The sequence below is a fragment of the Cebidichthys violaceus genome, unplaced genomic scaffold (assembly GCF_023349555.1).
Source record: "Cebidichthys violaceus isolate CVI_PGR_0920_01 unplaced genomic scaffold, fCebVio1.0.p SCAF_3, whole genome shotgun sequence".
NCBI lineage: Eukaryota > Metazoa > Chordata > Actinopteri > Perciformes > Stichaeidae > Cebidichthys > Cebidichthys violaceus.
Window position 1 is genome coordinate 18,718,709 of NW_027176483.1, and position 15,950 is coordinate 18,734,658.

Genomic DNA, 15,950 nt, shown 5'->3' on the forward strand with positions numbered 1-15,950 from the left:
AGTAGTAGTTTTTGTTTCCTCGTCACAGAGCCGGCCGCCATGATGTTGCAATCTCACGCCAAATCCCACCCACTGGACCTTTAAGTACAGCGGGCCACTCCAGTACTCTGCAACAGAACACCAAATCAAATTGAATCTATTTTCAGGATTACTCTAACCCAAATTATTTTAGTAGCTCCATGTAAACCCAAAACCATCATCCCACAAACACACAGTCAGACTTTTACCTCATGTTTCATGAAGCTTTTATTTGTACAATAGCATAAGATACAAAGAGTTGGATCACATATCATACGGATGTGTCAATGAAGTAAATACACGTGTCGTGTACTACCTAGTCCAAAAGGTAGTCCTACTGAAGAATGAGACATTAAAGCTTGAACTAGACAGATCCAGGCAGCAGGAAAACCACTGATATGGAACGATTTCACCCATCTCAACTGAGACATCAACCTTTCTAAATCCTTGGACGACTTCTCCTCCTACAGTATCTGCTTCCTATGAGCCGCCAGTAAGATGTATTCACTAAACAGCTTTTAATCCTACTTGATACGGCTTGCTTGATTGAGAGTACTAGCACAATGGCTGACAGAGGTTAGAGTTGTTAGCGTAACGATCCACAGCGACAGTCTGAAGCACAGTGACTGCTGCTAAAGAGCTGTTCTTGTTCAATGCGCACCAGTGAACCGATGAGGAAGCCTGAGGCCGTCCTCACCTCAGCCTCAAACAGCACAGCATGCTGGCGATGTCACGATGCCAACAGCCTGGACTGGCAGTCATTTTGATCAGGATGTATTTGTTCCTTTTAGTTCTCTAACAGTCAGTCAAATGTATGCCACTTCTGCGGAAAGCTATTCTCAATTACCCGAGAACAAAACTGGGCCGCACCTACCTTAAAGGGGACATATCATAAAAAGACTTGATTCTTCAGTGTTTTTTTGTGGGCTGCCTAATAAAAAATAAAATAAAAAAGTGATTCAACAAGCCACTCAGATTTGGCTCCCTGTCCTATGTCACATTTGCCACGGTGCAGCATACATTTCTTGAAAGCCAATCGGAGCAATTTGTCTTTTTTGGGGAATGGGGGGCTTAAAGAGACGGGCGCTAATACAGTGTTTCAGACCGACGGTTGATACAGTGATAGTCGAATAGACAGTATATAAAAAATGTGTTTTTTGAAGGTAAAGCATGCAAACATGTTCTAGTAGAAACCCAAAATTCAACTATGAACCTGAAAAATCTGCATGATATGTCTCCTTTAAACCCAACAACCTGAAAGAAACAAATTGAGACTTTTTAAAATAAAGAATTCTAGCCATAAGAGCTGTGATTATCTTTTCTCTAGCACAGATATCGTCTTTTGTAACAAATCGAGACAGTCTGGACTGTTTCTCTCCTGCCAGACAACTGCAAATTGATCCAATTTTCTGATTAGCTTTAACTCTAGCTCAGTAAAGAGGTTCTGATTAACATGTTGTCGGGTCATGAAGTCGGCTAGAAAAACAACCCAATTTCTCTATAACATTGCAAATATATACTTGGGAACTTTGGAGGGAAACTCTTATTTGCTTTCTTGCGAATAGTTGTATGAGAGCAGACGGTTAGCTTAGCTGAGACTGGAATCAGCTAGCCTAGCTCTGTCCAAAGGTAACGATTAGCCTTCTAGCGCTACTAGTACTTACCTACTTGAAACGTAATATCTTGGTTGTTTAATTTGTACAAAAACAGAAGCGTAAGAACAACAGTTTGAAGAGGGTTATGTGACTGTGATACATCTGTACAGACTAGCTTGCTAGCTGTCAGAAAACATCAATGTCCACTTTTTCTGAGCTGAGCAGGTGTGCTTTCAGACTGTGTCTTCTTCAATTACCCAATAAAACATTTAATTTAATGACTTTAACATGCCTCCTTTTCAATCAAAGAATATGTTAATTGGTTTGTGTCTGCCACTTTGTGCAGCCGTACAAGCAATCAATAAATGGGGTTTGTGACTTTTCTGAAATGTGAGTCAGAGCATAGTGCGAGAGACGAAACGGTGTAAAAATAGTCCTGGATGTGAAAGGAGCCTGGATTCCTCTGACAGCAAAGTAGAACAAAGGTGATTTTACTCTGGAGTTTGGCCTGGAATTCCAAAAATAAGAAAAGTAACACAACGCTTAAAAGAAAATCCGTCCAGTTTAAGTTGTGGCAGAAACATGACACTCAAGTCAGCTTTCATTTGACTCTGTTTCCGTCAGCGTTGTGAGAGAACCAAACCCCCTGCATTCAGATTTCCCCTGAGAAAACATGCTGCTCCCTGGACATCTGTCATCCGTCACAATCAAGGACCACGTTTCCCAAAATACTCTCAACCGATGCAGCTCTTTATTTCTTGATTGCTGTTCCCGACGCAGCCACCTGAAAACTGCCGCTGCTTCCAATTCTTTTCAGGATCAACTCCAGAGGACACAAAGAAACCAGTTTATTGGGTCAGCGACAGGAGAACAGACCTTCAGGTTATATAGAGGGAACACTCTCAGACGAGCTCTGTGTCGTGTACTGTAAAACCTCCGCTCTTATTTAGGCCAGCAGAGAGGGATCACCCTGCTTACCCCTCTATCTGAGGGGTAAGCAGGATCAAGGATGCTGATAACGGTTGCTGTGCTTGAACACGGCCTGACTCCATTAAGACTTTTCTACTCACTGCAGGCGGCAAGAATGTGATAGGAATGCTGCCAGAGAGCCGAGTTATCTCCAAAACATTTTACACGTTCCTTTTGAAGCTGGAAGGAGCATCTTGGGAAACAAACATCAATAACACAGGACCACAGTAGTGGACAACTCCAAGATAACAGGGAAGCAGTGGTGCACTGATATGTCTAAGCCTTCAGACGCTTTGTCGTCCTCACCATCTGTTCTACAGTCACTGTGTCGTTGAAAACGAACACCAGCAATAGGACAGGTACCTGCGACTTTGTGGGATTGAATCCAGCGGATGATCCTCTCTGTCTGCCACTTTTCCCTTAAATGTTATCTAGAAAAGCAGAAATGCTTCAAAAGTATACACTTGATGCTCAAAAAAGTAGCAAATGTCCTATTATGAATTCACAGCGAGTCACACTGCATCACCGGTTTACATCCTCTCCTTTCGCCTCCAGCGATCGCTAGAAAACAATGTCACAAAGCTGTAAGAAGTGAAGAGCGGGAGGCGTCTGTTCCCAGAGCAGAAGGCAGAGCGTGTGTGTGTGTGTGTGTGTGTGTGTATGTGTGTATGTGTGTGAAGCTCAGAAGGCACAGCTCTCAGCCAAAAGACATGTGAGTGTGTGACTAAAAAAATGCAAAGGTAGCAGGTGTGTGTGTGTGTGTGTGTGTGTGTGTGTGTGTGTATATTGCCAATGGAGCAGCTGTAGGCGAGATACGTCCAGCAGCAGGACAAGGCACGAAAGCATGAATGTGTGTGTGTGTGTGTGTGTGTGTGTGTGTGTGTGTGTGTGTGTGTGTGTGTGTGTGTGAGACAGAGAGAGAGAAAACGATATGTCCAGTTTCAGCCAAACGGACCCTTAAAGTGAGCCCAGCCCGACACTAAAGCATCCTATAAGATCTGTTGTGTGCAAAGTAGGGTAAAAACATTGAAAGCAGATTAAGTACAATGGTAAGACAAGAGAGTTACATGTGGTTACACGATATCCTCCAAAGATAACACAACAATACAACAACAGAACCGATATCAGCATAGTAGCAAACAGTTCTTCACATCGCCTGCTGGGGGCGGTACAGCACCCCGACCCGCTAACATATTTTTGTGTGTGTGTGTGTGTGTGTGTGTGTCAACCTCAAACCTTTTCTCAGTGTGAGCGATGTAAAAAGAGAAAAAGTAAAGTACACAATAAGAATGAGCGCTATGGGATTAAATCCCTTAACTTTTAACAACACACTCAGAGGGACGTGCGTTCAACAATGTATACACAGGTGTTATTTCGGATAAAAGAAGCATCTGCTGCAGCGGCGGGCACACACGGTTCCTACACAGCTTCTATTCACAAATGTAGCTCTCAATGTGAGTGTAGCTCACGGCATAGCACATCATGAGTCACTAAAACAATACGCCGACTCCTTCTGTGGGAAAGAAATATTGTTCTGGTAAACTTTAAGTTGGAACTGTAGTTTTCTCATAGTTCTAAAGGAGCATTAAAATGTGCTTCTTACTCTGAGTCACTGAGATTTTGTGCTCTTCTGCAGTGGGCGGGGCTGAGATGGAAACACGTACTGTCACGTATTTCTGTGCCCTAGTCCAACGTTTCCAGTATTTGAACTCAAATTGACCAAACCACAAACACACAGTCCTGATGAAACAGATTTGTTTTTTTTCCAAAGTTAATGGTGCTAAGTGTTCTGTTTACCTTCAGTGTTACTCGCCGAAACACATTGTGTGTGTGTGCATCCTTCAGCTCCAATAAATACTTAGTAGTCTGTAACTGACATAAATACCACTTTCTTTCCTAAGTAGATTTGAAGTCTGGTAAGTGCTTCAAAAGCCAGAGCTCTCAGCGCAGCACGAAGCAATTGTTGAGTTATTAATACCAATCAACGACCGTTTAAACCCATGCACACATGAATTAGTTTGGTGTAAAGGGGCAGTAGAAATATGACTTATTGCACCCTGCTTCTCCATATTGTCCAGACCTGTGTAGGAACCACGAGTACTCTTCCTCATCACCACCATCTGCTGCTTGATAAACACGTCTGGATGGATTTACGGCCTCAAGTCAAACCAAATACTTGTATTTTTACATTCTCTGTTTTCCACCGACGCGTCAGTTTTTCAAATATTGTTTAGCAGCACTTCAACGACTGATATCATTTTGAGCCTCCTTGTTAAAGAGATAAATAACCAACAATGGAGGCTATAAAGGTGTAAATATTTGAAGATACCAAATCATGATAAAAAAAGATTAACAAGCCGCCTGGGTGAAAAAGAAAATCTAGCCCGAGCCAATAATATAAATCCAGCCAATGTGTAAACTCAAAGCTAAACAGCACATAAAACTATCAAATGAAATCTGCAGTCTGCTGGGTAATATGCCATCAACATGAAAATCAGAAGAGGAAGTGCAGTTTATGTGGTACGAAGGTGAAGTCTAAGGCGTCTGGTGGCTCCACCCTCCTCCAGATATAGCTGAAGTTTGAATTGGCAGAGCGGGGACCAGGGCTAGTGCTTAATGAAGCCGACAGGTTAAAGAATTCCCAGATCCAGTGGGGGTTTTCTTTCCCCCCCATCATATGGACCTTAAATCCGGGGAGAAACGCTCCTGGCAGTCTCTAATCCCACAGGGATGCAGGAGTCAGGTCTGTGAAAAGAAAAAGAAACAGAGCGAGGTCCGCTTTTGTTTCAGTCCTTTCAAAACCAAAGTGGTGAACCCAGTGCAGTTTGTGTAGAAGCTGCACATAAACAGTGCACCAACGTCTTATCTGTTCACCCAGTAGCAAATGATGTGTTTCTCATGCTGCCTTTGTCAAACCGGTGCTTCGTGCCCCAGCTTTCTGTCTACAGTCCTCGTCTCCCAAATTAGAACCTGACAGGCGACATGGGGATGAAACGCCGGTCCAGATCCAGCGTGCCTCCGTCCAAACACGAAATCACAGGAGACGGACTTTTGGCCTCATTAGACGTCACGCAGTCGAACCAACGCTTCCCTGTGTCTGGATGTGGATAGAGACTGTAGCATGGGCATGCGGTCGCCGTGGTGTTTAAAACCAGGTTAGCTGGCTCTCCAGACGCCGAGGCTCATGCTAGTGCTGCAGTGATCTGTCAGAGTCAGAATGGCCACAAGGCAAAAGCCTTGATCCCGTTTCTGTGTGTCTGCTGCAAGGTGTCAAGGACAGTCGTACGATATAATCTCGCAGCAATCGCCTACAGTCTTACAACCAAGCGTTTTTACAACCCATCACCGTCAGACAAAGTCCTTGTGACAGTGAGAAGTGGAAAGTGAGGCTTGGCTGCGTATGGGACTTGAAAAGATCAATTCTTTCTCAAGGAAGTCATGGCCCAGGAGATGTAAGAGATGGAAAATTAGTCCTCGAGTCTCAAAAATGTTCAACAGCACTCTGGCTTCTGACAGCTCCACAGTTTGTGTCTGTAGTGTCAATCTTGTCTGAAGGCCTACAGTACAGTACCTCGTGCTTAGACGGTGAAGAACTGTGAGTTTAAACACAATTTGCTTCTGTTAGACATCACACTGCTGTAGAACAGTAGTCTACTCGATGCCGACGGTGCACTTTCTGTGGCCTTTTCAGTACGTCGCGTATTGTAGTTTTGTTAATGGATGAGTGTTGGGTACTCATCCAAGGTGAGTCCAGAAGTGGGATATATATCTGTCTCTCTCTCGGCGCTGTACACAGTCAATGTCGGTATTTGTGGCGATGGGTTGAGTTTTTCTGCTGACAGGCCTTCACTTGTTTTTCACTCCTGCGTTGAAGCTGCCCCTGGAAAAAGATATGTGGTCCCTCTCTGGCCATTAGTGGTAAAACCTTGATAACTAAGAGTCAATTACTCTCTAGTGAGCAGAACTACGTTTGGATCTACATGTTCACTGCTCCTGGTTCCTCCATGTTCTCCAATCAGAGCCTCTACTGGTGGGCAAATTCTCCAATATAAGGGAAAGTGAATGGAATAGCATTGTTTGGTACCATTTCGTGACCGTTTCGGCTTCTGTAAGCACTCGGTTTACTTCAACCTGGGAACCCAAACTGGTGCAGGTAAGGGAATGTGAGGATATCTAACACGTTCTAAGCAGCCTCTATAGTGTCTGTTGCAGTACCAGAGTTGGAACGTTAGATACAAAGGGTGATCTGCTGGTTATTTTCCAGGGAATACAGTGATCTTGCCAGCCTTGGCCAGCCGTTGGATGATCTGGGCTTCGTAGTCGGCGTCGTGGACGCCGGTCTTCCTGAACTCTCCGGAGTAGCGGTTCTGTTCCCAGTAGTGGTGCCAATTTCCCCTGCTGTCTGCCCCGAAACCAAAGACATTCACCTAGAGGAGAGTCAAAGAGTGAGGGTTGGAAAACAAAGTGTGTGATTACAAATATGTCAGGATGTACCAAGACCAGTGTCCGAAATTCCTCCGATACAGCCTAAAATGCTGGATCGGGAATTGGCGAGTACGAGGGTCTATTCATAGATCCGAGTGTGTCGTCTCACGTCTTTCTCATCTCTGTTAAGAGTTGCATATGTGGCGTACCGATCAGGCAGGTGATAGCGGAGAGTGTAACGTTAGCCAGAGCGAGCAAAATGTCAGCAATTTGGCAATATTTTACACTGGAAAATCCCACCAGTAAAAGCACTGTTTATAGCCCACTGGTATCGGATCGGTACTCGGTATCGGACGATTCGCATTGGAATTCAGAAGGAAAAATAGTCTGAAAACATCTCTACAAATGTGTATCTATTCAGATAGATGTGTAGTTTCAGCATGATGCCAGGATGTACAGCATCTGTGTGAAAGCAGAGAAAGAAAGAGAGAGAAACTGACCTCATCACAGACATGCAGGGCAAAGAACAGTACAAGCATGCCAGTGGAGGGGTAGCGCCCATGGTGTCTGGTCCAGCGGTCGTGGATGTATTTAAAGAATGCTGGGTTGAAGATCTGGACCTGGGTGGGGGACAGAGACACAGAAGATGGGAGGTACCGTAATATACTGTCTACCGGCTGTGAATTTAACTAAAAATCAAACCCAAACTCTATCAGCACAAAGATATTCAGAAAGATCCACAAATGGTGGATTTGTTTTTTCCAAGTATTCCCAGTATCGGTAAATCCGATTTACTCTGAATTCAGATCTTAAGCTTTCACTCAGATTATTTATACAGTAGGAAAAAAAAAGACACAGCCGCTGCACATTCAAGAGGTCCAACCGCACATGAAAAGATTTTATAATACTCTCCGAGGTTGTGATTGAGTTTTTTTTTTATTTCACGGATTAAAGAGCAAGCAGAAGATTATTTAAAACAAAGGGAAGGTTTATAATCTAACTGTAAGCCCTCATCAACAATGGGGAGGGGATGAAATAATTGCAGCAAAGCGGGGTCACTCTGTGTGTGTGTGTGTGTGTGTGTGTGTGTGTGTGTGTGTGTGTGTGGGGCTGCAAATGTCTATGTGTTGGCGTATTACTGTGAGTGTGTGAGAATGGCCAAAAGTAATTGCAATGAGCGTTGAAAATACACACCTTGTCTTTATCTACACGGAGGAACTGCTTCACAGGAGCGTAGGTACTGAGGGAGAGACAGGGAGAAATTGATTAAACACATTCAAACCACACTTAGTGTGATTGCTATGAACTCTGGATGATTGATGACTGACAGATTGTTTCAGCCCAGCAACTCTCTTCCCACAACTCTGTGTGTGTGTGTGTGTGTGTGTGTGTGTGTGCTTCTTACAATCGAATCTGGCCGGTGGACAGAGCGCTGGTGATCCAGACGAGATCCAGCGTCTTAAAGGGAACCAGGACGAAGCTGACGTTGGCCGCCAGATTCTTGGCGCTCTCCGGGTACATGAAGTGGTGAGTGGTGTGGCTGCCGGCGTCTTCTTCGTAGCCCACCGTGGGGGCCAGGTTTATTCTGTGAGCAAGGGAGGGACAGCATAAGAGATGTACGTCTCTGTGTGAGCTTCAACTGAAGTCAAATAGGTGCCAATATTGTTTCACAGGATCTAATTCCACGTTGACTTGATAGCTTGAGTAGCTCAACATTTTAGAAATGATCATTTGAATGTGTTACACCTGAATTTGGCCACATGGGGCAGCTTTAAAAACTAAAATGACATCATCGGCTTCTTAAATTGACGTGGCCAAAGTGTTAACACATAACGGCTTATGTTCACGTCTAGCAGACACGGACCAACATTTGCATGAATTTGAAGTCGTCGGCCACCCGACAGATAAAAGTGCATATTCACTCTCCTTTTTGCTCTGTTTTGGTCTCCTCCAACTGCTCTCAAAAAACAATCCAAAATGGTCGCCTAACTTAACTTGCTAACTGTTTGGTGCTGAGCAGGTAATGGAGAGCGGGTTTTTAGAGCTTTTTCACTGATGTGAAGGCCCCTCTGTTCGGTTACTTGTTGTTTCTGTGCTTTCCATCTCCAGACCTGCAGCCACTAGCTGGGCTAAGAGGGTTGTCTGGGAACCGAAGGGTCGGCAGTTCGATCCTTGGTTGGGACGTGTTCTGAGTCAAAGTGTCCTTGAGCAAGACACTGTCCCACTAGCGGCTCCCCGGGCGCCTGTCATGGGCAGCCCACTGCTCCCTGGTACAGGGATGGGTCAAATGCAGAGTATAATAAAATAAAATAAATTTAAAAAAAAGAATCACTGTATTTGTTAAGTATACCGGTGTGTCTCCTGTTTTAATCACGGTTTAAGAGCCGGGCTGCAACACCGATAACAGCTGCCTGTTGGAAACAGTGCTCATGAGAGCGGTGAGAGCGAACCAACACAGTAAAGTAAAGCTCTAAAACCAAAACAATGAGCTGAAAGATGCTAAAACACGAAGAAACTGCAGAGAATGGTGAAAATTCCCTGTGGGTTTTGTCACTACCAGCAAAGCAGTCCACAGCAGTCAAAGTCATTTGAGTCAATATGAAAATATTGGTTAGCTCATAAGTTTCACAACAAGAACTTTTCAGCAACACATTTTATGAAATAATGTAATAAGCACATTTAGCACTCCAGTCAGACAGTAACTGAACCACTCAGCTGTGTAGTTCAGACTTTTGCTGTATTTACAGTAGATGTGACTCACTGTCTGGAGGAGTGAGGGAGGCGCACATAAAAAAAAAAAAAAAAAAAACGGCCACTGAGTGCGCCTTCCCATATGTCAGTGAACAGAACAGATGTTTTATTTTAGATAGCGGGGGTAAAAAAGGCAGACAGGGAGGAGGTGGGTGGTGGTGGTGGTGGTGAGAGCTAAGTGGGTTCTGTTGTGGCAAAGCTGATGACTAAAACAAATGAGAATCCAACCACGGCAATGAGCTACTGTAACAGGAGATAGAATTCGGAGGCTGCCCACACAGGTCTGCTGAGAGTGCAACGCTAACGGATGCTAACGCTAGTGTGCACAGAAACAATAAATACTAGTCATCCCTGCCGAAGCTTTCCTGCCACAAGCACACGGCCGCTGCAGGAAACAACATATAGCTGTGTGTTCATGCCAACTGACAACAATCAGGCACTGTGATCCATCACTGCTGCACGAATAAAAAGCAGGGGGGGGGGTAGATTCAGACAAACGGATTTATGTGCCTCTCTGCGCGGGTGTGTACGTGAGAGGCACGATCTATACGTTTCAGCTTCTTAGGACATAAAGCCCTCTGTGGTGACCTCACACGAGTCAGGTGACCTCTCTGTCAACCGGGTCGGAGAGCTGAATAGAGGACGGCTTATGCGAAAGATTACATTTAGTGTCAGACACACATCTGCTTTCTGCTTCTTTGGAAATATTTGCACAAAATATTATTTGATGTAGCTTTAATGGCACATACTGTGTAGTGTGATGTCACAGTGTTCTCTCCGCACATGAAATATCTCTTCCCTCCTCGTCTCCTCCTCCTCCTCCTTTCTTCATCTGTCAGTCCTCATCTCCTCCTCTATCTCCATATCTCCTAGCCTTGCTCTGTCTAATGCGTCCCGCGTCTGGTCTCTGTCCCTCCCGTCCATCCATCACCCTCACCTCATGATGTAGTTGTGTCCGTCAATGGTCGCCCCATATTCGGCCCCGCGGAGGTTTCCGGAGTTCCCCACCACGGCGCAGCGCAGGCAGCGTCCTGGATCCCACGAGCCGTACGGCGACCTTCCAGGAATCACCTGCGAGAGGACAGTGGTGGAATCAATCCGACTGGAGTCAAGCGACACGGGAAATGAAATAGGACACCGGCGCTAGAACAGCAAGAGACATATAAACGACCCAACCGGCAGCTCAGAACTGATTGTAAAAAAAAAATACATCCCGCTCTCACTACTGGTGTGAATCCTTAATGAGACCCTCCATGAAAAATACATGGGGCCCTTCTGCCCTTAAGGAGCGAGACTGAGTTATAGAAACATACAGCCTTATGTGAAAGAAAAAACATTGAAAAAAAACATTTTTTTTAAATTCAGATAAATTAAAAAATAATGAGCCATATCACTGATAAACCCCACTGTCTAATAAAGACAATATGTTACCCTCAGCCTTTGCCCAAGAGAGTGAAGTAATGACTTGGCTGATCTGAAAGTGCTGGGATAATGGAAAGATGAATTAATAATATAATTATACCTGGAACAACCTCAGCAGCACCTGCTGGATGCTGTGGGGTTTAAACTGCGGCTGTAACATCTAGAGAGAAAGAAGACAAAGAGAAAGTGCGGTCAGCATGTGTAGTTTCTCCTCTGCAGACAAAATGGATGTGACAACAGATTTTATATTGAGTTATTTTTCCGTGTGGACGTGTGTGTATGCATGCACTTGCCTGCATTCATGTGCGAATAAGCAGGTGCCTGTGTGTGTGTGTGTGTGTGTGTGTGTGTGTGTTCAGGTAACAGACGTGTGTCAGACTGACAGGATGCAGTCAGACTGGGTGAGCTGTGGTCTGAGGAGCAGACGCACTGAATTGCATTAAGAAAATAAATACAAAATAAATAACAGATGTCAGTGGAAGAAGGGAGGAAAATTGTCAAAAAGAAAGCTAGAAGTGTGGGAGAGTCCATCCATCCTGTCAACTTCTCACTCCCACCAAATGTGTTTCTTTCTTTCCGACTCCTTGTGTAAATATATACGGTTTATTACACCTAAAGAGACAGTACAGTCCCAAAGGGGCTTTGTGTCTTTCCAGGAAAAGTTTACTTTTACACTGTCCGTCACCAACAACAGTGAGTTGTCCAAAGTACCCAGAGTTCTGCTCGGCGGGATAAACAAAAGTGACAGCAGGGATGACAACACGTCTCTCCTGTCTGGCTGAACCACAAGAGTAAATAGAAGGTGGATAAAAAAGAAAAGTTAAAGTCGTGTGTTGAATGTAAAAAAGGGAAAAAAAAGCAGTGAAATGAGAGAATTGAAAGAAAGACGAAGAGGGGAGGAAGAGGATAGGTGATTTAGCCCTTTAAGTACCTTAGTGGATACGTAACACCATGAATGAATCTAACCCTCCTGCTCCCTGTGTCTGCATTTGGGTTAGTTTGGTTTTGTCTTGTATTGCGAACTTGAGAAAAATAAAACCGTCACATTTAGATTGCAAGGTTTCTCTCCGTAACGATTTTTATCAGATGACGGAAAATACGGATTGGGCTGGCACCACCTCCTGTGGATTAAGACCCCGACTACTTCCATTGGAAGGATGGTGGTCTTTGACTGGCCAGTCTGGAAAAGAGGAAGGAATACAGCAGCATAACCTTCCTCAGTGGTTGTATGGGCATCTGTTGTGTGAAGTGAGAGCGCTCTCGTTCTTAGTGGAATGAAACATTGGGAAGCCATACGCTCACGGTCGAGAGTAGAAAAATGTTGCTTTGTCTGTTTATTTAAATGTGTCTTTTGTCATTACTTATTTATTTGGAATCATAGTTTTGAACTACCTCATTGTGGGATGCAAAGAGAATGAGGACGCATACCAGCGGCGGCTGACAAAGAGATGTCCGATAATTATTTGTTTAATTAAAAAAAAGAATTGAGCCAATTTTGGTATCTGCCAAAACACACAGGCAATGGTGCATTCATGCTTGTAAAGAGAAAGCCAGCACCTGCACACACATGAAGAAAAAAAATCCCCCAAAACAAATAAATGCACACACACACACACACACATACACACACACACACACACACACACACACACACACAAAAGTTCCATCAGGATATTGGCTGCTCCTCTCCTCTCCTTAAGCATCATTTCCTTTCTCTCTTTCTCCTTCTCTCCTGCACAGCAATCTTCATTTTCACACTCCTTTGTCGCCACTTCCTTTTCACCCACCATCGGCCTTAATTCGCTTTTCCTGACACAGATCTCCTTCACTTACATTTTCCTTCACGCATCCTCTCTCCAGCAGTCTCCTTGGCCTCATGTCTAATTCCTTCCCTTTAATTTCCCTGGCTCCCTCTTTGTTTCTCCTCCTCCTCCTCCTCGAGCCTTTCTTCATCTCTTCGTCTCTCTGGGACGCCTGTGCACCACGCAGCTCATCAGTGCTGATCAGAGGCCCCTAAATCTTTCTTTTTCTCCACTTTTACTCTCTGTGACTTTGTTTCTCATGCCGTTACCCCTCTGCATTATTCTCCTTCTTCTCACTAAACCTCTCTGTTTTTTCTACCTCCTTGATCCCTCCATCCTTTTGCCTTCTTCTGCCTCTGTCTCTCCGCATGGAGCCAGAGCCAGCTTGGCATGCTGCGCCGCTGTTGTTCAGGGGCTTCTAAATTTTTTGGCACACGTTTATTTTTTTTGGCAGAAAAGCCAAATGGCGTCTTGCTTCCTTCCTCTCAGCTGTCCTCTGACTCCTAAAGTATAAGCTTCCTGGCACCTACTTTCAAGTGAATACCACTTTTCTTATAAAACCAAAAGTTCACATTAGTGAATAAGTATAACTGTTAGCCTAGCTAACTAAACAAACTGAAAAACATTAGGTAATGTGAAGAATGTGCATCCTACTTTCATCTTTGGAAGCCAAGGTTGTAGCCTCTATTCAAGCTGTTCAGCTCTAAAGATCACAAAGAAACTGCAAACAAGCAAAAAACGTTCAATGAAAATCAGAGCGAGTTTTCCAAGTGAATCAAAGTGACGGTTAACTTAATCAACGAAGACTGGTGGTTGAGTGTTTAAATGCAAAATGCTTCACCGAACTAGAACGTCACTTAAGTCTTGCACAAGAAACCATTGTTAAAAAATGTATTTGTATGTTTCTTTGTTTAATGCTGGATTCTTTCCTCTCCTGAGGCCGGAGGAGGAGTAACACATTAGGTTTGATTTGAAGCACATATATACTCCAATCATGCACACACAAAACTGTTTCCCTTCCTTCCTTCCTTCCTTCCTTCCGAAAGTTCGTTGATTGGGTTCGGTATTTTAAAAAAAGTCAAGTGGGTAATCGACTGGGGGAGCGCTTACACGGCTACGTCTCACTGCGCATCAGTGATGTCTGCCTCTCAAACTCTTTGCCAGGAAATGTCATCTTATCGTGTCTTCTGATTCACAACAGAAAGAGCTCAAACTCCTCTTCCCCTTTTACACCATGGTGTCTAAAAGTGTGAGACTATACGCCAAACAAAGGCCTGGTTCTCTTTGCCACTGTTGAGAATAACGTCGACAGGTACCATCACTAAAGGTGGTAATAACTCTCTTTCAGCAATGTTGTCCATTTGTCCAAGACATTAGTGGGAAATTCCAACATTTTCCCACCAAATTCCCAGTTAAAAACGCAAAATGTAAAATATCTCAAATTTGTTGAAACCCACTAACAGCTCAAAAAGCTTTGGAGTAACACGATGCATTCATGGCCAGCATATTTTGGGGAGAAGAAAAGAAAGTTCTGTGGAGTTGTTATTTGCATCGAGGCAACATGAAAGTACCAGATGGCTCTGTGCAATTGGATGTGATGTTCTTTCCGATACAGAGTGATAGAAAGGCATCGCTCACAAGAAAGCGCAAGGTCAAAAACAGAGGAGAAACAGTGCACTTATATGTCTGCAGAGGCCAGTGAGTTTCTCTTGCTTGGTATGGCCCTGTACCATTCTTCTGTTTGTTCTCTAGTTCCTTTCATTGTTTTATACACATTGTATATTCTTATTTTCCTCTTCCTTCCTCTCTGTATCTCTAGTTCATTTCTCAAAATCTGTTTCATTTTCCTACCGTCCATGTTTCCCCTTTGTTCTGTACGTGATCTCCCCTATTCCTTTCCAATCAGAACCAATCTTCTCATTGATGTCTCCTTCTTTCTCTTCCCCCAGTTCGTCGCCTCCCTGTTGCAGTGTGACCTAATGACTTGGCAGCCGTTCGCATGTGTTTGCAGTTTTCTGCCGTGTCAGAGCTGGACTGAGGGTACAGCTGTGAAACGGGAATCGAGACCGGACATTTACACTCAAGTGGACAGGCACAGACACACTGAGAAGGGGTGTTAAAGCGAGTGTGTGCTTCCCGTCTCTCTGAAGACATGTTCATTTCACTTTTTCAGACGCTACTCAGTCGTGCTTTACGCCCGGTGGCCAACCGCGTCGTGTTCCACCGAGACATTGACGTACAACTGGCAGGGATGCAGGAGGAGCATGTAGTACTGCTTGTAAGAGGGGATTGGTTGGCTCAGTGACGAGGGAGGATGAGGAGGATGGAGAGAAATCTGAGATTATGATGTATTACTCCCACTATGTTGGTGTTCTAATAAATATATATATATATATATATATGCCATTCAACTGACTTCCCCCCTCTTTGCCATACAAATGGAAAGTGTTTGATGGTACCAGGTGCAAAAAATGGAATGAAATAATCAGGTAGAATACTGCAGCCCTACTTGTCACCACACTTAATTGTGTCACAACTCATGTAAAGTTAAATGATATTGTTACTTACCACCCACCAGTAGTAGACATCAGAGGGCAGCTGGATGTTGTCTCTGGTCCAAACAGGCGAGATATCCGGGTCGTAGTTCTCATCGAACCAATCGGAAACGCCGGGGTCTCCGACGCAGCGCGGGCAGGCACATGTCTTCGGCTGCAAGGTCTCGGGCGGCGACAGCCTGTGCGCGCCCACGTAGCTGGGCACTAGCTTCACCCGCCTCGACTCCTCCCACCCGGGCGGCTCCAGGTAGTTGAAGCCGACGCCCCCTCGCAGCGAGATGGAGAAGAAGAGGGAGGTGAGGAAGACGAGAACCAGCGAACCGAGGAGGACCCAGACCCTGCGGGAACACCTGGCCTTGCCTCCTTTCTCCGCCCCGCCTCCGACCACAGAGCTACCTCCGCCTCCTGCCGCC

The 15,950-nt window shown here is 44.7% G+C and overlaps 1 protein-coding gene across 1 annotated transcript in view; it reads right to left on the minus strand.

Moving 5' to 3' along the window:
• Positions 1-234: 234 nt before the first annotated feature.
• st3gal2 (ST3 beta-galactoside alpha-2,3-sialyltransferase 2) overlaps positions 235-15,950 on the minus strand; it is an 18,549-nt gene continuing 2,833 nt past the window's right edge. Inside the window, exons 2-8 of the mRNA XM_068722390.1 lie at positions 15,551-15,950; positions 11,281-11,340; positions 10,696-10,829; positions 8,413-8,592; positions 8,202-8,247; positions 7,508-7,627; positions 235-7,009 (exon numbers count right to left, since the gene is read on the minus strand). The exon at positions 15,551-15,950 is cut by the window's right edge and continues 299 nt beyond it. Coding sequence (XP_068578491.1) covers positions 6,836-7,009; positions 7,508-7,627; positions 8,202-8,247; positions 8,413-8,592; positions 10,696-10,829; positions 11,281-11,340; positions 15,551-15,950 — 1,114 coding nt within the window. The 3' untranslated portion in view covers positions 235-6,835. The remainder of the gene's footprint in view (positions 7,010-7,507; positions 7,628-8,201; positions 8,248-8,412; positions 8,593-10,695; positions 10,830-11,280; positions 11,341-15,550) is intronic.